The 20,366-nt window shown below is 41.8% G+C and overlaps 2 protein-coding genes across 3 annotated transcripts; one reads left to right on the top strand and one right to left on the bottom strand.

Moving 5' to 3' along the window:
- Nucleotides 1-215: 215 nt before the first annotated feature.
- LOC128754504 (U3 small nucleolar RNA-associated protein 6 homolog) lies at nucleotides 216-13,337 on the bottom strand. 2 transcript variants are annotated; one of them, XM_053857170.1, is made up of 20 exons: nucleotides 13,115-13,337; nucleotides 10,256-10,409; nucleotides 9,778-9,862; nucleotides 9,669-9,710; nucleotides 9,498-9,590; nucleotides 8,552-8,599; nucleotides 8,403-8,466; nucleotides 8,210-8,328; nucleotides 8,015-8,092; nucleotides 7,865-7,946; nucleotides 7,710-7,791; nucleotides 6,017-6,195; nucleotides 5,258-5,337; nucleotides 5,085-5,162; nucleotides 3,660-3,839; nucleotides 2,932-3,012; nucleotides 2,131-2,240; nucleotides 1,967-2,033; nucleotides 989-1,061; nucleotides 216-849 (listed from the first exon to the last, which is right to left on the bottom strand). In XM_053857170.1, exons 2-20 carry the CDS (start codon nucleotides 10,345-10,347, stop codon nucleotides 695-697), a joined length of 1,788 nt encoding a protein of 595 aa, XP_053713145.1. In that variant the 5' UTR covers nucleotides 10,348-10,409; nucleotides 13,115-13,337; the 3' UTR covers nucleotides 216-694. The 2 variants fall into 2 exon arrangements, with proteins under 2 accessions (XP_053713145.1, XP_053713146.1); XM_053857171.1 differs by having other exon boundaries at nucleotides 13,190-13,320.
- On the top strand, nucleotides 11,609-20,174 carry LOC128754503 (polycomb protein suz12-B-like). The gene is made up of 17 exons (XM_053857169.1): nucleotides 11,609-11,868; nucleotides 12,098-12,242; nucleotides 13,028-13,074; nucleotides 13,164-13,228; nucleotides 13,319-13,387; nucleotides 13,786-13,835; nucleotides 13,914-13,999; nucleotides 14,082-14,313; nucleotides 14,570-14,675; nucleotides 14,760-14,865; nucleotides 14,945-15,122; nucleotides 15,223-15,311; nucleotides 15,403-15,546; nucleotides 15,673-15,830; nucleotides 15,912-16,110; nucleotides 16,224-16,303; nucleotides 18,629-20,174. Exons 1-17 carry the CDS (start codon nucleotides 11,854-11,856, stop codon nucleotides 18,939-18,941), a joined length of 2,082 nt encoding a protein of 693 aa, XP_053713144.1. The 5' UTR covers nucleotides 11,609-11,853; the 3' UTR covers nucleotides 18,942-20,174.
- The last annotated feature ends 192 nt before the right edge of the window (nucleotides 20,175-20,366 follow it).

Here is a 20,366-nt window from a genome sequence, read left to right as displayed (position 1 = left end):
GTGTACTGTATATTTTGAAGTGTTTTAAAAACAGTATGTAGCTGTATGTAAACTGCAGAGGTTTTGCGAACCTGGCGAGTGGCTACTGCTCAGTGTTAACCCACAAATAATCTGTCCAAGAGAGATAGAATCATTGTGGACACGATGAAGTTCAAGTGTGCTTGAATGTGTCAGTAACTCATGCTGAAGTGAAGGACTAGAAAGTGTGTGCCTCTTTAGAGCAGCAGTGCAAGAGTTATGATCAATTCTACTTTGTGTTTCTTGAGTGTGTGATGTTGATGTTTGTCGAACATGAAAGATGTAGTTTTGTCATTATGTTGTTACAACTGATACTTTAGTGGCTGCTGGTGGAGAAACTTGACTGCGAGAGGGGTCATAATGTTCTGGCCGGATGTGTGTACCTGCCCTTTTCTATGTGCATTTGAGTATTCATGTGTCTTGAATTAACTTAAATAAACTGAAGGTCAACAGAAACAGGTTGGGCTCTTGTTCGGTTCTGACTTCAGAACGGTCCCTTGCTGCTTTAAAGATGCAAACATGAAAAACATGAACGAACAAGAGCCAGTTTTAATGAAAGAATTGCATCAATGGCTCACTTTCAAATCCAAACATTTGATCAACAACTCAGCCACGCACATTTGCTATCAAAAGAGCTTCAACATTGAAGAACTCTGAGGTCGCCTCATGGCTGGAACTAGTAATGTCCAGTCTGTAGGAGAGTGTATTTGCTGGTGAAGTTCTCCACACTCTCCCCCTCCAGGAACTTCATGGCTCTCCAGTGAATCTTGCCGCAGTTCTCCGGCTGCCCCAGCTCTCCCTGCTCCTCCTTGATGTACTCCAGCCACAGTTCTGAAGGGACAGCCAGTGTTTCAGTCACTCTTTGTAGCCTGACGTGGGACACTACTTTGCTTTCTGAGGAACATCCTGGATACTTCAATAGAAATACATTTGACTTCAACACCTCTATCTGGATGAACTGGCATTTCACCTTCATCCGAGGAGCCGAACTCCTGCAGGGCTCTCTCGTAGTAGTCTCGCAGTTTGCTTATCTTTGGCTTCTCCTGAAACACAAGACACTGGAGGTTGGGACTGTACTTCTATCTCGCGTATAAACGTCACCAACTATAGGAAAAATACTCCCTGTTGTTAGTCAAGTACAAAAACATGGACCAACAGGGTGGAAATGGTTTGTGAGGATGATGCTAATTATATTTATGAATTTCAGTTTGTTGTTCACTGTATCTATCCGTTCTGCCTTTTAAAATAAAATAAGAATAAAATATTTCCAAATGTGAACATACACAAAGAGACCTTATGGGTCATAACTGATATGTCAATTTGTTTTGCCATCCAAGTTGCTTAACACGTACGAAGTCCGACCCAGGGGCCTCTGACATCTGACATATTATTAGTGGCTCGCCGCTATGTCGACCAGAAAATAGATAGTTTGTTATTTCTGACTGCAAACACATGGTTTTTAAACGTCACATCAGCTCTTTTTAAGACATACAATATACAGTACATAAAATACTACTGTCTGTCGTTATTTATCACAAAATTTTGAAAGTTAATTTTTTTTTTTTCTTTTTTCCCAACAGCGGCCCGTCCCGTTGTTCACAGATGGCACTGCCATATGCTGGACATGAACTCGACAAAAAAAGAAGGTTTACAGTGTTTGAGCCGTAGTAATACACATAATGGCTAAGGATGAATGAAAGTCGATGTTGTGGGCTGGAAATGGTTCCTTGTGGAGTGAAGTGGATGGTGGACCACATGACGAACTGGTGTAAACACACTTGACACAGACGCACATGCAAACATGTTTGTAATTTAGTTTAAAAGCTGTAAACACTAAGACAACAGTTTTGAAAGACTTGTATCTGTACATCATTTATTTAATCCACAGCTTTTTGCCAAACATTACTTGCATCTTAAGTGAGAAAGAAAAGCTGCCTTTGAAACGTACCTGTTGTTTCTCAATCTGAATCATTGTGGTGAAGAATCTCTTGGACAGAGGACGACACTCCTGCAAGCTGATCGGAGAAGGTCTTACAATATCTTCAAACTCAGCATCTTTTACCGACCGACTTCCCCTCGCACGCTTCCCATTCATCTGAGGTCAACGTTTACCTGGTGAAGACCTTCCTCGCCTTCTTGTAGCCTCCGGTGGAGTAGGACCAATCCAGGTAGCTCTCTTTCATCTCCATGGCAACAGTGGGCACTGCAGACATCAGACCTCGCTGGGGACAGACAGGAGAAGTGTCTGTGTTTTCAAGCCTGCTAACCTTCTTGCCACCGCTGCCTCTGAGCCAATGCACGCTCTCTTTTATCCAGCTCATTCACAGATGAAAAAGTTAGACGAAACAACAGTGTCCCTGACTCGCCTGACATGCAGTCACGGTTATTAAACACGACTCACTACGCCCTGTGTGGACATTAACCAAAGAACAGTTTAAGAAAAATCTTGGTGTACATTTATTTAAAGTAACATTCACATTCAATACTATGGAACGCTAAAAGATACCTTCACTTTCAATTGTATTCTCTGTATGTGCCCTTTTTAAGCAACATTCAAAATAAATAAATACAATTATTATTGCAGACTTGGCTTATGAGAAGTTGTAGGGCTTGTAATGAACAAAGATTTCTGTTCTCCTCGTGGATCGTCTAAGTTATATAAGTTGATAGTAGCGCCTGCATGAAAGAGAGTTGTGGCTGAAATCCCAACACGTGCTGCAACTGTGAACCACACCTGGCTGTACAGGCCTCTCTGGAGAACACAACTGGTGCTGACTATGATGCCTGGTTCACAGTGCGCAACAAAGTCGGTAGATTCTTCTGTGTAAAACAAACTTTTGCCGAGACAAACCCATGGACAATAGCACAGTCTCGACAGATTCAGTCACAGTTCAGCCCAGGGAGTGTGCTCACCTTAAAGATGGCTTCCGTTTCCTGGGCCTGCTGGGTGGTCGTGCTCCACTGGACGTACAGCTGCCATATCGGAAGACTCTCCTGTGTCGAGGTGAACAAAGCTCTGACTTGTTACTCTCAGAAGCCCCAGCAATTTTGACTTTCTTTGAGGAGTTTTAACAATTTAAAAAAACAAAATAATGAGGGCTTTTGAGCGGATAAGCAGAGATGAAGTCAGGCACTCAGACGTGCTTCTCTGGACCTCACTTAACATGAGTTTGAACAATGTAGCGTTTGATAAGAGTTCTTCTTAATGCCCAGTGATGATTCTAAACAAGCTACTTTAACAATTTCACATTTGTTGTGTCTACATTTTGGATCATTTGATTTTCTAAAAGTATATAATTGTGATTATTCTGCCAGGAATTGCATTAACATTGAAGAAAAACACCCAACTAAAAGGTTGTCTGGCTGCCTTCAGAAGAGGCCGAAACACAAAACAGCCATTTGCCAAGATAAGAGGGCGCATATTAAAATAATGGCGATGGAGGTCAGCCCTTTGTTACATCTCAGCTCTTCTCAAAGTAAAGAGAAAACTACAGAGATTTAATGAGATAAAATTGAGGCTAATTGGGCCAAAGAGATGACCTACTTTTGGGATGGTTGCCGGAGCCTGAGTACAATCCTCCAAGGACAAGTGTTTGGAAGAGGGTCTGACATGAAAATGTGTGCGAGTGTGTTGTGTGTACCTTCGCGTCGACGTGTTTGAACGACTCCTGGAACAGTGGGCTCACGTCTTTGCTCCCCAGCTGTATCAGAATCTGCAGACTCAGACTCCACACAGGCACGGAGCAGCTGTAGCGCTGCGTGGCTGCTATGGCAACGCTGGCTGCGGCCTCGGTGTCTCCAGATGAAAAGAGGAGCTGCAGCTGTTTGCACATGGAACGTCATGTTGATGAGGAAATGAGAATTTTTGTAGCACAGGGATATCAGTTTGGACCTTGGATGCATTGAAATGTGTGGCCAAAGCTGAACAAAACCAAAAGCTTGGTCGAATACTGAACATCAAAGGCGGTTGTTAAAAAGTTACATTTTCAAAGTTGAGCACTGCATGGAGACTATATCACAGTGTGGGCTGAAGATGCACTTTGGGCGCTTGATGCTTCACACCGCGGGCAACAAGGATATGCTCAAATTTAGAGCAAACGTGACACGTGGCAAACCGTCCATATCATCTTAAACTATTGATCCTGCTTGGTCATCAGCAGACTGTGACCCGTGGAGAAGGTTCTGTCACAGCTGAAGTGGCGGAGAGGGTTGGCACATTGTTGTTCTTCAAATCGGAGTCTATTAGATGGCAAAGCAAAATGAATCGTTCACGTAGTTTGATCGTGTCACTTGCCAATGTTCGGTCTTACTTTTAACTCACTCCAACCAAGGCCGAGTGTGGCCTTTTGTTTGCAATATTTGGCTGAATATATTCTGTTACCGAATATTCGGTGGATCCTCTGAAATGAAGAGGTGTTTCAGGGACCAAACAGTTTAGAATGATGTGAGGGATTTTGTTTCAAACACAAATAGAGTGGATCATAAGAATCCCATGTGATGAAACACTCACTTTTACTGCCATTTGGGTTGTCGTTTTGGGTCTTTGGTCGATGAACTATATCTGTACATGCATTTCTGAGAGACCCGATTTTTAAAAAATAAAATAAATGGACGTCTATATAAAATTTAAACTCCTCAGATGAGCACAATGCAGGACCTTTAATCTCAATTGACATAAAACACAGGCGAGTTTACAAAATGGCCAGCGGCAAGTTACTTTGACAGGACTACAAAAATGGCCGATACGCCGTGCCTGTGACTCTGTTTTGGCGTCAACAGATCCAAAATATCAATCACTGAAGTGTTTAAAGACTCTAAAACAAACCAGTTTGTTAATAAAAATAAAACTGAGTTGTGCGTCATCTCTCAAAACGCATTTTATTTATATATTATATGTAATATTATAAATTAAATTACATTCTTTTTAAATGAAATTCCTGAAAATGGATGCCCATGGTTCTTTCACAAGTCAGTATATGTTCACCTCTCTAATGCCGTAGAAAACTTTTGAAATGGAAGACTTTAATATGTAACACACACATCAAGAAGAAAGCTCCTGCTCGTACCCAGGTCTTGTAATAGTCCTCCTTCAGCATGGAAGTGTCGTGAGCTCGCTGCAGCACGTCCAGCAGCCTGGCCTTCCTCTGAAACACACAAGATCAATCCAAGTCAACCTCCAGCAACATTGCAGCAGGAAGACAAATGCCATGAAAGCAAGATTCCGAGGCTCGTAGTTTACCATCTCCTTAAGCTCTGAGATCTTGGTCTTCTTTTTCTGTCTCTCCACACAGAATGCAACATAGCAGGACCACATGGGCTCTGGAAGAAAAGCCCACGGAATGACACTGAAACTCACCAAAACTTTACTGTGATCACCACATTAGCTGCCATGATTAAACTACTCATCATTGGCCATTGTGCTTGAGTTTTTGCGACCAAATTGTTACACAATAAACAAACAAACAACACAATAAACAAACGCAGCAGCAGCTGACTCACACCTGTCCATCATATCAGTGTGACCCGGCCCTTGTTTGTAGAAGGTGTGTGGTGGAAGCTAACGTCTTGCTAGCCTGAAAATACAATGTGCAGTGGCTGGCAGTAAATAAATACAGCAGACTAGAGTTCCAAACCCAGCTCCAGTACTGTTGCTACACATTATTTCGCCAGATTCATACTCACATGCCAAATGGTCATGCTAGCATGTGCTTCTATTGAGATGCTCGCGTGCTACTGCACTTTGTTTATTTATTCCTTCAGCACTCAGTAAATCCTAAATTCTTGGGGAGTTTTCTTTATCTTTAATTTATTATCATTTATTTATGTTTATCATTTTATTTCACATTGAAATTAAAACAATAAAAACAGACAAAGTTACAAACATCATGAATAATTGTGAGAAAATATGCTTTAAATTTGGATATAGAATAGAATTAACTAATGTGCCAATATAGACTACATGCATTTATTTCTCATGAGGCCCAGCTTGCAGTCTTACCGGTGCTGAGGGCCTTGACTCCTTCCTCATAGACCTGGCAGCAGCGTCGCTCCCGTCTGTCCAGATCTGAGGCTCGGCCTTTCTCGCTCGGAAGCTCCTCTCCGACTGCAGCAACCTCCAGCTCCCTCCTGGCCAGGAAATCCCAGGTGGCACTGTGCTCCGCAAAGTTCGACTGTAGACTGTGAAAATATGAAGAAAATTGGTAAAGAATTCTTTATTGTGTGACGGAATATATTTATCTCACATGACTAAGCTTCTTGATAACAGGTGTTTTTTGGTGTCTTTTAAATGTAAAACGCGGAGAGAAACCTCACAATTACAAGATGACAGAACTTAAGTGTGCGTGTAGTCCGGACAGCTGAAGGGATGGACCGGGTCAGAGCGATTGCATATGAGCCGTTTACTTCTCAAGATTCAACGCTAGTGTTTTTACTCAAGCACCCACTTCCTGACTATGGCCCTATCCACTGTCACTGCATACAAATGACATTGTAGGAGGACCTGTGTGCTGTTACCGCTCAATGAAATGGATTTTGGAAAAGTAATTCCCCATAGAAAATGAGACTTATAGTCCAGTGTGTCTTATATTATCTTGTTTTTTCTACTTCATGAAGCATTTTTCTCTGGTGAGACTTTGAGGTGCATTGTAGTTCTACAAATGTGGTACTTAATAATTATTAGGAATGAGATGCAATACAAAATGATTGGATGTTGGATCTGTACACAAAAGCATAAACTTCAGGGTGGTCAACTCAACTCTTCGCTGCCAAAGAGCCCAGAATCCTATAGAAAGTCCTATTGAAAATCCTTATTCCTTTGTGAAAAACTGTAGCTACTGACACTTGGTTGTTATTTTGCGATACTATTTGCAGAAACAAATAGCAGAAAATGCATTTGTTTCAAATGCCTCCAGAAAGGAGTGGGCAATATGGCAAATATATCATGATTTCTTTATTTATTTACTTATTTTAAACAACAATTCGGATATTATCACTTCTCTTTTGCATGGTTTTATTGTAGTTTTGAGTTTTCAGACAAATCCTTAGCATTCTTTGCCTGAACTTGCGTCATAAAAACAATTATTCTTTCTCTCGTCACATTTTGGAGCGACTTTATTTTGTTGAGCATTTAGTTTCTCGCCAACTTTTAAACCACAAAGCAAACTTTGACAGTCCATGATATCAATAATGTTTTGAAGTGAAACGTCACGTTAGCGCTGCGGTGCAGACAGTCTTTTGGTGTCGGGAAGAGGAGCGCCGCGCACCACAGCAGCGCTGCTTTGCATCAACACACTGGAGCTCTACAGTAGAGTGTGTAGAGAGAATGTCAGCGAATCCATGTGACCTCCTCACGTTCTATAAGAACGTCAACACCTTCTAATAGTCATGACTTAATGTCATCATATCTCCCACCTCTATCTCCGAACAAATGAGGTGAAATTGGATCAATTTCCCACGGCACAACTGACAGTCTCTCGTGGCTTAGTGTGCCATGGCACCTGGTTGAAAAACGCTGGTACAGCAAGGTTCACTTGAAATTGATGCACGGAAAAATTCTCCCTCAGAATGAACCTTTACACACCGTTTATCAGTGTTATTGGCATTGATTTGTTCTTGTCTGTAATAAGTAAATGCCTAAAATAACAGCGAACCCCTCTCTACACGGCTGATGAACTTGTAAAGACAAGTGTTACTTTTGCAAGATGTTGTCGTGGAGCTCTTTGGCGAAGTCGAAACAAGCAGCCACTTTCAGCAGAGAGATGACCAGCTCGGCATCTATGCAACAAGACGAGAGTAAAAAAAGACATTAGAATACATTTAAAGCTTCTTCTCTCATGTCAAATCCTACCGTTGATTTTCTGAGTAGCGTTTTTGTACACAATCTCCGCAAGTTTACCGCTGAGGATCTCTGGAGAAAACTCATATTCTCCCTGTGGGGACCACAAGCAATGTTACCAACATATTCTGAGGATATTTACCGGTTGTATCAGACGCCTACCAAGTCTATCTCAGCCTTCTCCAGGTCCATTTTCTGCTTCCTTAGTTTCTCACAGTGCAAGAGTTCCATGCGGAAGTACTGAAACACAAAGAGGAAAGATGCATCCTGTCATTGAGCCACACAAGGCAGCAGCAATAAATACTCATAAACAAGCTCAGGTTGTTCGAGGTTCCCTCCATGTGTCGGTTCAGTTACCTCCTGGTAGATTTTCTTGTTGTTTGGGTGGAAGCGCAGTGCTCTCAGAAACAACTGGCGAGCGCTTTCAGATGAGTTCTTATCCTCCAGCTCGCTCTTGGCAGCCATGATCCACAGCGCTACAGAGAGAGATCATTTTCACAACAACAGAAAACAGCAGCAGGCGTGAGGAAGAGGCAGAACTCTGCTTTACCTGGCTTGTCGGGGTGGATCGCCAGCACGGAAGAAAACACTTTGCTGATTTGACTTTTTGTCCCCTGAAACGAAGAAGACAATATGAAACATAAGAAAGTCATTGGTAACTTTTTTTTTAAGATGAAAACAAATGAGATGTGAACTCACCCATTTTTTACAGAAAGCAACATGCGAAAGCCACAGTGGAATATCATCCTACCAAGAGAAAGAATGATATTTAATTTTAAAAAAAATTGTTTTGTCCAGCCGCTCAGTTAAGATGATGCGGTGAAGAAATGTTCCATGTAGGAATCATTGGAGAAAAGTGTCCGGTGTGATGTGTGGCAAAAAGGTGTCGGCCAGGATGGAAGGGAAAGTGTCCAAAAGGGTGGTGAGGCCAGCAATGTTGTATGGTTTAGAAACAGTGGCACTGAGGAAAAGACAGAAGGCAGAGCTGGAGGTAGCAGAGAAGAAGATGCTGAGCTTCTCTCTGGGAGTGAGCAGGATGGATAGGATCAGGAAGCAGTAGATCAGAGGGACAGCACATGTGGTCAGGTGTTTAGGAGACAAAGTCAGAGAGGCTAGATGGAGATGGTTTGGACATGTACAGAGGAGAGAGAGCCAGTACATTGGTAGGAAGATGTTGAGGTTGGAACTGCCTGGCAGAAGGTGGAGAGGGAGGCCAAAGAGGAGATTGATGGAGGTGGTGAAGGAGGACATGAGGTTTGTAGGTTTGAGAGAAGAAGAGGAAGCAGAGGACAGGGTGAGATGGAGGAGGATGATCCGCTGTGGTCACTCCTGAAGGGAGAAGCCAGAGGAGGAGAAGGAAGAGGAGGAGGAAGAGGAAGAAGAAGATCCACCTCCTGGTTATGAGGCTATTAAACAATTTAGAGGGTAACAATGAAGGCACCATTCACAGAAATGATTTGATCAGTCAATATGATGATATCTGAGTGAAAACATTAGCTGTTCTAAACACACAACTGCATAGGTTTCAAATATTCATAACTTAATGACTGTGGTGCGAATATAATTGCAAAATAAAAAAATACTACACTGAGAATGCAGTGTGTTAGATAATGCATGGTCAGTCAGCACCACTGGCTCACTTCACCTTCCACTTGCTTGTCGCTCGTCTGAAGACACTGTTTATTCTCTGAATGATTGGGAACTCGATCTCCTCCCTTTTGGATGAGTAGTGAATGTGCTGCAAAAAAAGTGAAAGCTGTTTCAGTTTCACTGAGAAAAGTCTTCGTCTCAATGGTGCCAGTTGATGTTTACATACCACTCTCCTCTTTTTTATCAGCTCCAAAACGTTGACTTCATACTGTAAGTGAGGAAACATTTGTCTTAATGTGTTTGGTGGATGGTGGAGGACGTCTGCAACATTCTACCTGTATGAACGCAAGGAAGGCCTCTTTGCTTGCCACTAGCCTTTGCACCTTGTACTCCAGAGCTGTAGCTCTTTTGATGATGCATCTGAAATGGAAAAGAGCAGACATTTCTGCTGTTGCTTGTGGACTTTCAATAGGTTGGCAGAGTTGCTGAGTAATACATGATGATCTGAATGAAAACGGCTCAATTTTCATTTGTCATGTTATCACAATTGGTCGAGAGCTTTAAGCTACAATGAGAATGAGAAAGAAAGCTGGTTCAGCCATATAGTTCTGTAGAAAGCAATATTTGCATGGATGGATGACAGGTCAAAAAAAGTTGACGGCGATAGCTTCTTTCAAGCCACTAATATTGTAGCCGTCTCAAAACCTGAAGAATTGCACGCATTTTAAATGTATTGGAACGCAGAACACTGTTTATGAAAGGATTCAAAACAGATGTTAGTAGCTTAATAGCGTGTAACAACAGTGAACTGACTTGATCTCTTTCTGGGTGAACAGCCCCACTCTCTCCAGCTGCTCCAAGCCTGGAAGTCGGTCTTCAATCCGCTGCTGAACAAGCTCAGCCATCGTGAGGACGTTTAACGGTTAAACTCCTTGTATTTCACCTTCTAAATCCCAACTCAAATCACCTGCAATGAGACCGACAAAATGTGTACTTCCACACGTGGGGAAGTTGTTAAGTGACGCAATTCCGGTTCCGCTTGAAAATCGTTCCGAGTTGAAACACAACAAGCGACCGCATGTTAAAAACCATTCATAGACATGCAAGCACGTCTCTGCTTTAACACCGCAGGAAAGTTAATGCAGTTTTATGTACTAATGTTTTTGATTAACCATGGGTATTCAACTGTATGTTTAATATATACAGTTATATAATAATAATAATAATAATAATAATAATAATAATAATAATAATAATAATCTTCCCTTCTAATCTTGTAGAATGTATTGTGGTATACCGTTATTTATAGACACCATGTGTGTCCATTTCTATAATTTTCGGACACCACACGGTGATCGTTTGACATATAACATTTTGGTTCATGAGAAATATTAAATATTTGGAGAATATTTGGCTGTAAATTCACAGGAAATAAATTAAAATAAATCATACTTGTCATTTAAGTACATTAATATTTTTTTTAATGAAGAAAACAGAGGGAAAAAGCAGAAGAACAAAAAATCGAAAAGAGAAAGAAGAAAGTCCTGAAATAAAGTAAGTTGAATACGTTTGATTAGAAGTATGTATAGGGTAAGCATTGGTTAGGAAATTCATTACATTTCATGAATCTAATCTCCTGATTAAACGCAGTTGTCTTTTAACATTATTTCAACTCAATCTTACTCAAATCAGTTAGATTGGCTAATAATAATAATAATAATAATAATAATAATAATAATAATAATAATAATAATAATAATAATAATAATAATAACAGGAACCACTTGCGAATTGATGATTCAAAATAAAGTGAGCATTGCGGTGTAGAACGTGGAACGAACGATCTGAGTTGCTGCTCTCGCTCCCTGTCCGATGTCTGTAGTTTGGTAACAAAAAATAATGATAATAACAAAAAAAATAAAAATAATAATGATTTTTAAAAATGTGGTGGAAGTTCCGTTATTTGTGAATTGCAGTTCTCTGGATCGTGTTTCAGTTTCGAGCGCACAGCAGGTTTCCACAATCATCCCCGAGATGTGCATTTTGATAAACTCGATTTCCCGCAAAATCGGAGAAAGCAAGAGCGGGTTGAGTGTCGTCACCGAGTCCCAGGAACCAATCGGGGCCCTGCATTTCCACAGCTCCTCTTTCATTGGTCGACAACTGAGCAGTCCTCTGTTGTTCAGTACAAACTGTAGCGAACCAGCCCAACAATAAATTACCGCTATATTAGACGTAGATGAACTCAGACTTCGCCGTTCGTCCACTGTTTTAAATTCTTTAACTCATATTTAGATGCGCGCAACTTGTTTCGCGCAGGTATTTGTCTTCCAGGAAACTATGCTAGCACTGCTAGCTCTCTGCTGTTGAGTCTGCCGGGCTTTCGCTGAAGGCACCGGGGTCAGAAATTAATGCCATCAGCCAGGGTAGGTTCTTCTTATTTGTGGTGAGATCAACGTCTTGTTTCCCGTAGTTCTCGCCCACAAAGCAGTTCCGCTAGTGTGGGCGAGTGGAGCGGCAAGCGTTGGTCTTGGCTAACGCCATAGCTTTGTGCATTTAGCCGTGTTAGCCTGCTAAACCGCTAATTCTCGGCTAAGCTCGATTTTGCTCTGCCAATCTCCGAATTTCGATGATCATTTCGACTGTAATGTCTAGAACTCAGGTCATATTATGAGTGGGGCCAGTTGCAAAGTTAACGGCGCCGTGTACCCCGCATCATCGGCGGTTATGAACTCTGTAAAGAAGCCGAAGATGGAGCAGATCCAGGCCGACCATGAGCTCTTCCTGCAGGCCTTCGAAAGTAAGGTTTCAGCCTTTTACCTTCAGCAGTTCCACAGTAACAGTTCAACGCAGCACGCATTCAACCGATTCACCAAGTGTCCTGTGACCTAATATACTTGTTTTTGTGTTATTTGTGTATTCATTTTCTGGTTATTGTTGACGGGCGTCGAAGTCGAACCAGTTTTCTGATGTTTCTTTCATACCTCTGGGAAATTTCGTTTCTTTAAATATACTTTCATATTTGAGGAAGGGCCCTCACGTGCTATTTTTCTGTGTAACCGAGTTTTACGATTCATAAGAGGAAGTTATACTTGCTGTCAATCAAATAGTCAAATACTTAATACTGGCGAAAAAGATGTCAACAAGTGCCTGCAGTTTAAAACCATGACATGTAGGTAAATACATTTAATTGGTGTAAGTGGAGAATGTACAGTATGCTGTCACCAAATTTAATATGTGTAACTCTGGGGCACGTAAAATGTAATAATTGGTGGTTTAAATAACGCAGCGTCTTTGGCCATTGAAAGCATATATTTGAGTGAAACGTTAAATTCCTTTATTATTGTTTAACAATGTCCAACTGTTGACACCTAAAATGATAAACATGTCAAATGAAAAGACACATGAACCAAAGATTGCTTTTGTTTGTTTCTATTGGTCATATGTTACGTTAATGTTACGAAAAACATTTACCAATTCAAATATGTCATGTAAAAAAAGGTCAAGAAACAGTAATGACTTTCAACTGTCATAACGTCGGTTTTCTCTGTTTTACTCACCACCATTTTTTTTTCCTATTTGCAGAACCAACTCAGATATATAGATTTCTACGCACAAGAAATTTGATTGCAGTGAGTAACATACCCATTATACCATTCAGAAAACACTCACTGTGGCTTAGTAGAAACGTCATTTTCAAATTCCTTCTTTTCCCTTGCAGCCCATATTTTTGCACAGAACTCTCACCTTTATGTCACACAGAAATGGTCGAACAAATGCCAAAAGGTAAGCTGTTGGTTACTCATTGAAATGGCGCACGTGGAGTGTGCTCCATGGTAACTGTGGAATTGAACATGTTACGTCTTCTCTTTTTAGGAAAAAATTTAAAGTGGATAATATGTTGCAGACGATAGAAAAGATGAAAGGGGAGCAGGATTCACCAAGGTAACACTACAAAACAAGCACTGTCAATTTTTTTTATTTAGAATTTTATTTATTTATCATGTCTATCATGTATGCACACTTCTTTGTTTCTATTCAAATGGAATCATAAACGTCTTTGACAGTTTATGTAGTTCCTCCACCACATCATGTTCTGGTTTATCAATGCTGTTATCTGTCCTCTTCTCCATATTGCCTGTAAAATCCAAAACTTTAGCTTCAAATGAATGTATCAAACTGCCTAAAGATATTGTCAAGACAAGTACAGGGTCTTTGCTTGAAATCCAACTAATCTCATTTGAGTAAATTCAAGTGTTGAGAATTGTTCTGACCCTTGGCATGTAGGGTATGTGTAGGTGCTTAGGTATCTGGATGTCAATTCACTTTTTTTTTCTTTTCAGTTTGTCTTCTCATCTACAGTTAACATTCACTGGGTTCTTTCATAAGGATGGTAAGCTACATTTGTGTCTATGTGACTTGCTTCTGAATTGTTTATTTGCATGGTAATAAAATGTTTGTTCCCTTACAGAAAAGCCATCCCAAAATTCAGAAAATGAGCAACATTCTGTGTCTTTAGAGGTGCTTCTTGTCAAAGTTTGCCATAAAAAACGCAAGGTACGTTATCAGTAAACCAAATCGCTGCTGTCTTTGATGCATTTTCATTAATGTTTCTTGAATGGGTAAATGTTTGTTTTAGGATGTCAGCTGCCCAGTTAAACAAGTGCCTACAGGTAAAAAGCAGGTGCCTTTGAACCCGGACAGTAACCAAGCCAAGCCCGGTTCCTTTCCTTCCCTGCTGGTCTCCGGCAACGAGTTTGAGCCCAGCAACAGTCACATGGTGAAGTCGTATTCGCTCCTGTTCAGGGTGTCTTGTACTGGGAGGAGGGAAACCAACACTCTGCTCAACGGAGAAGCCAACGAGAATATTGGTATTACTGTCTTTCATCTTTTCTCCAATACACAGTTAAAAGTGGGCTCTAAACGTGTGCTCTGTTCTAGCCCGACAAGTCACCTTTTTTAAAACATGCTCTTTGATTTCCACCTATTTTGGTTTTCACTTTTAATGCTGCATCTTGAGAAATGAGAAGTGTCCTTAAACTTGGACACTGACGAGTCCATGCCAGACATGTTGAAGTAATGAATCCCGCCAAGCAAACCTGACATTCCTCCTGCTCCTGTGTGCAGATGTAACCGACACTCCCACCAGAAGGAAGAGAAACTCCTCACACAAGGAAGATGGAGAGAATACTGAGACTTATGTTGCACAGATGACTGTTTTCGACAAGAATAGGTATGTTTTTTTTCTACTGCTACTCTTGCTCAAACCACTCTTGTCGTGCCACAAATGTAAAATACTGTATGATGGTCCTCCCAGGAGATTACAGCTCCTGGATGGGGAGTATGAGGTGTCCATGCAGGGGCTGGAAGATTGTCCCGTGAGCAAGAAGAGAGCCACATGGGAAACAATCTTAGATGGCAAGGTAGCGTTCGGTCACATGTTAAAAAGCATTGACATCAGCGGTTTGTGTCTTACCTCCCTGCTGTTTCTGTTTGCCACAGAGGTTACCTCCGTTTGAGACATTTTCTCAGGGACCCACTTTGCAATTCACGCTGAGATGGACGACCGACGCCAGCGGCAAGTCCACGGCTACTGTGGCCAAGCCTCTGGCGACGAGGAACTCGGACAGCTCAAGTCCCATGGAAACCAGGACCAGCCACCACCGAGCAGCCCTTATGTGTACGTGCACCTCCCGCCAGTTCTGCACTCGTCTTGGCTGAGAGCCAGCGTGTTGTTGCAGAGCCTGAAATGTAATGTCGTCATTTTGGTCCTCCTGCAGCTGTAAAGGAGTCGGTCAGCAATGACGTCCAAGCTAGGAAGGAGCTGGTTTCATTTGAGCCGCGGCAGAAGCTACGCATCTTTTATCAGGTGTGTTTCTGCCGCAGGTTGCTTTTGCTTGACTATATTTAGCCTGTTTTTTTGGCTATAGCTTAAGTGATGTCATCTCATTGTCCCACAGTTCCTCTACAACAACAACACACGGCAGCAAACGGAAGCGAGAGATGATCTCCACTGTCCGTGGTGCACCCTCAACTGCAGCAAGTTGTACAGTCTGCTGAAGCACCTCAAACTGTCCCACTCTCGCTTCATCTTTAACTATGTGGTAGGCAGCTCATGTCTGTTCACTGGAGAGACGGTTTTGGGGCGTGGGTGGTGTTACGGTGAAACTATGTGAATTAGAATTGGTCTTGAAGTGCTCACTGGTGCATTTTTTTTAAACAATCCACAGCCTCACCCCAAGGGAGCAAGAATCGACGTGTCCATCAATGAGTGCTATGATGGCTCTTACGTCGGCAATCCTCAGGACATCCACAGTCAGCCTGGCTTTGCTTTCAGCCGCAACGGTCCGGTGAAAAGAACCGCGGTCACTCACATACTGGTCTGCAGGTAATAAAGGAAATCAACTTTAGTTTAGCCTGTCACATATAGAAATGAGGTGCTTTATTGAGTGCTTTTGTTTGATCCCAGACCTAAGAGGACTAAGCCGAGCCTGTCAGAGTTCCTGGAGTCTGAGGATGGAGAGTTGGAGCAGCAAAGGACCTACGTCAGTGGCCACAACCGCCTCTACTTCCACAGTGACAGCTGCATGCCTCTGCGGCCTCAGGAGATGGATGTGGACAGCGAGGACGAGAAAGATCCCGAGTGGCTCAGAGAGAAGACGGCCACGGTGAGATGCCCTTTGTTTTTGTGAATAAGATGGTTGAGGTTGAGGCCAGTAAAACGCATTGAAACTCTTAAAAGGTATGTGTAGCAATATTTCCAATCTCTTTATTTCCACAGCAACTGGATGAGTTCACTGATGTGAACGAGGGTGAGAAGGAGGTGATGAAGCTGTGGAACCTTCATGTCATGAAATATGGGTACGTGTGGGCCATTTATTTCCTTAGTATTACTCTGTGTACCAATGTTAAGATTCCCCATACACTGGAGATGCACAGTCAACCCCCTCAGTTTGTAAATAATAATAATGTGGTGCAGAAGTTTGCACACTAGTTGGTCAAGCCACATTAGAGGACTAACAAACTCACGCTGATGTATGGTAAAAAGCATCCCAGTTTGTACTTAATGAAAAAGTTTTCTGAACTTTAGTCCATGGTTAAAACACTGTTTCTGACAACTAGTTATAACAGCAAAGTACTTATGTTTATGCACCAGATCAAGTGTAGATTTAGGGAGGTAATTCTTGTAGGTGTAGCGAGCTTGCTACACAGATTGAGCCTCTCCTTTTTCAAAACTTCAACCATGGCAAAGCGTCTGCCTGCCATTCCGTTTATGTGCAGTCAGGGAGGACAGTATTAGCACCATGTAGTGCCTACGCGGTCCTTTGTTCATCAACACGGTTTTCAGCGTCAGAACCTCACAGGAGCAGACGTTCATGCAGATGTTCTGAAAACCAACGATAGTTTGGAAGTGGATAAGTGCACAAGAACAATCGCTGGCACTAAACCTTTCAGTTTGGCGGAGAATAAACCAAGCACTCCTTGTGTCAGACAACATTGTACATAAAACCCCAGAGATTGCAGAAAGAGCTCTCAAGAAAAGTTTTATAATTAAAGGATTCACTTCTTCTCAAAAGGATCTCATGAAAATGACTTGAAATGTGAATCGCAGCTGACTACATCAAAATCACCTGATGTTTTTGATCAACTTATTTCATAAAGCCTATGTGTCAGGTGAACTATGAAATCTGCAGGAAGAGATCACAGAAACCTGCTTGTTTTACAACTTCGGTAACTTGTTCAAGTTAATTTTGGGTTAAAGGTGGTGTTTGGCTGTTTTTAATGCACTCTATGATGCATTGTTGTTTGGAAGTTGATTTCTATCTGGTTGTTCATGTAAAAAACATATTTGGCAGTGAAGGGAGCATTAAGCGATATAACGCAGCATTCCCAGAAAATTCAATGGAAGTGCATTTTCTAGAGCCGTAAAATTTTCAGATGGTTTAGATGGACCGACATGAACGGTCTTGGCCAAAACTGAAAATCTAATTTACTAGAACCACTGCATTTATGAGTGTTATGAGTGTGTGCTTATGTCACAAAAATCACATAAAGTAGAATAATATATTAATAATTAAAATCGTAATAAATAAATAGCTTAAATGGTTATTGAAAAATATGTTTTGGATTTCACCAGTATGCTATAAAAAGTTAAATGAAATTCCAAACAAAACATATGGTTGTCAAACCTTAACCCTCCCATTAAATGATCAACAGTCTTCTGTCACACAAGTACATTTAAGTCATTTGTTTTTTAACATTTGCTACTGGGATTGACAATTACTAATGTGCGCTGATCAGAAATGAGCGTACATGTCGTTTTCACGCTGTGCTCCGCTGCAGTTAAGAGAACAGCGTCTGCTGCAGACGCAGAGGAGCAGGGTGAAGGGGACATAAAGAGACATAATGTCCGCTATTAAAACCAGCTGTTGTGACTGCTGGAGCTCCCCTTCAGTGCACAAAGGATTTCCAGCATGTAACGTAGAGGAAGGCTTTACAGATGCAGCTCACTGACTGTGGTTTTGCTAGGGTTGTCGTGTTGTGTTGTGTTGTTTCAGAAATACAAAAATCCCAAAAGTTTTCAGTGCATCCCTACTGTAAATGGATCGATTTCCAACTATGAATGTAATGACCAATAATTACACCTGTCCTATCCAACTTATTTTAGAAGCAACACAGTGGAAATAACAGCTAGCGTGCATGTCGAACACCCAACATGCACATGCTTTAAAAACCAGAGTGAAAATGTGGGTTCTTAGAAGAGGTGTGAAAACAGGAAGTGAGCAGCGCTGGAGCTCAGAAGCTGTGACAGAAAGCACTTCAGCAATTCTTATTCACCTGCTTCTGAAACATGGATTTTTAAAAATGACAATGACTTGAATCTGGTGTTGCTTTTTAAAAATAAGCCGAATAATTCTATCTTCATATCATAGACCCAGACCCATACTCATTACCACACATTTGTCCTTCCAAACAGGGGTCACATAGTCATGTATGAAACTTGAACTGGATGTTGGTGTCCAAGTCTTGGGCGTTACAGTAATAGCTGGAATATCTGACCATATCTTGGCCCTTGTATTGTAAATTAGCACAGGGATTCTGCTGTGTTTGCCGACTCGTCGATAGTTATCCTTTATTTGTCCCACAATGCGTTGCATCCCTGACTTTGTTTTGTTGTGTCCGCAGCTTTATAGCCGACAACCAGATGAACCAGGCCATCATGCTGTTCGTGGAGAAGTGTGGCCCTCACATCATACACAGAAACCTCTGCCGCAACTTCTTGCTGCATCTAGTAAGCATGCACGACTTCAACCTGGTGAGCACGGCCACCATCGACCGCGCCATGGTGCAGCTGAGACAGATCCGAGACGAGCTCCCGGAGCCAAAAGAGGAGCAGCCGGAAGCCGCCGGTGCAGCGACCGGGACCTGCAACGGCACCGCTCTCACCTGTACCGGAGGAAAGACCGGCAAGAGGACAAAAAGCGGGCTGTCGGAATGATGATGGACGGAACCCCCATTTGTACATTTTTACCCCTCTTTTAATAAACACTTCTGGTGCTTAGATAGGTGAAGACTTGGTCGTCCGACCAGCATACAAGGTAAACAGTTTTCTGAAACTGGTATTGAACCAAATATAAAAGCCTGCCACCTACTCTCACTCAAACACGGAAACTAAGAACTGGATGGTGCAAGTGGAGTGTCGGAGCCGCTCAGATATCCGCTTGTGTGACAGAGGGATTTCACTTGAGTATGACTTGAATCGGCTGCCTTAGTATCACTTTCCGGTCGACAACTATTGTCAAGGCTGCAGTTAAAACTGTACGTGTGTTGTTTTAAGTGTACACATGGACAATAACCTTGTTGAATCCTCCTTTTTAGCTGGATATGTTAGCACTTGTTAGATGGCTTTTTTTATAAATCCGTTTTTTTTTTAAACTTATGCTGCCTCAAAATTCAAATGCAGCTCCTCCATCAATGTCTGGAATCATGATTATCTCACTGGTGACTGACAGTTAATTTAAGTGTACAGAAAATGGGACGTTTGGAAAACCACCACCACCACGACGTGGCGCTCTTTGGTCCTCTTCAATCACGTGATTCCTGCTTTGTTTCCATGAAGTGAAGAGATGATTTCACACTCAAACTTCCGCAGCCCTCAGCCTTTTGTCTCTACCGATAAATAGCTCAAGGAATGAACTTTTGTAATACTCTTTCTAAGACTCTCAAGTTACCAGCAAGTCATCACCTCGCGTGTCATGTACCTGTCATTGGACATGTAATGTTTTCTGTTGATTTTTTTCATTTGACGTTGAGAGGAACTCATGGTAGTGTTTTGACTGCCCAGGTTTTATACTTCAATAGCACCAAATGTTTAGCTGTATCATCTGAATCAAAGTCAACAGGTTACTTGGTCTTTATTGCAATAGATTGGTTGGCTGACATCCAACTGGACCACAGGCTCTGGCCGATGCCAAAGGGGTTCTCTACACCAGGCTTCTTCCTCTTTGTACTGACCTTTTCCTCTATTCCTTCTACTCCGTTTTGTAGTGACGACATTGATCATCGCGACTGACTTCCATGATGGACAACCAAATCAACTGTTTTTCTGTCAAAGTCTGTGAGGGTTTCTTTTTTTGCATTGTGTCAAAGGATGACAACTTCTGTTCAAACACCCTGATTATCGTCAACTGTACTCTCTGGCTATGGGGTTTTATATTTAAAAAAAAAAGAATAAAACATTTGACTTTAATGGATTTGATAGTACAATTTACTTACATGCACTTCAGCACCTACTGTTTTGTAGCGAACCATCACGTAACAAGAGCTGGAGGGTCGTGAGGGCCGGAGGTCTGACAGGTCAGAAGGTCAGAACAGTGCACTTTGGTTCTGTGAGGATAGCTATGGTATCCACATTAGGACAATA

Source organism: Synchiropus splendidus, chromosome 2, assembly GCF_027744825.2.
Source record: "Synchiropus splendidus isolate RoL2022-P1 chromosome 2, RoL_Sspl_1.0, whole genome shotgun sequence".
NCBI classification, from domain to species: Eukaryota; Metazoa; Chordata; class Actinopteri; order Syngnathiformes; family Callionymidae; genus Synchiropus; species Synchiropus splendidus.
The sequence above is the reverse complement of the archived record's forward strand: the minus strand, read 5'-3'. Positions and strand labels throughout refer to the sequence as shown.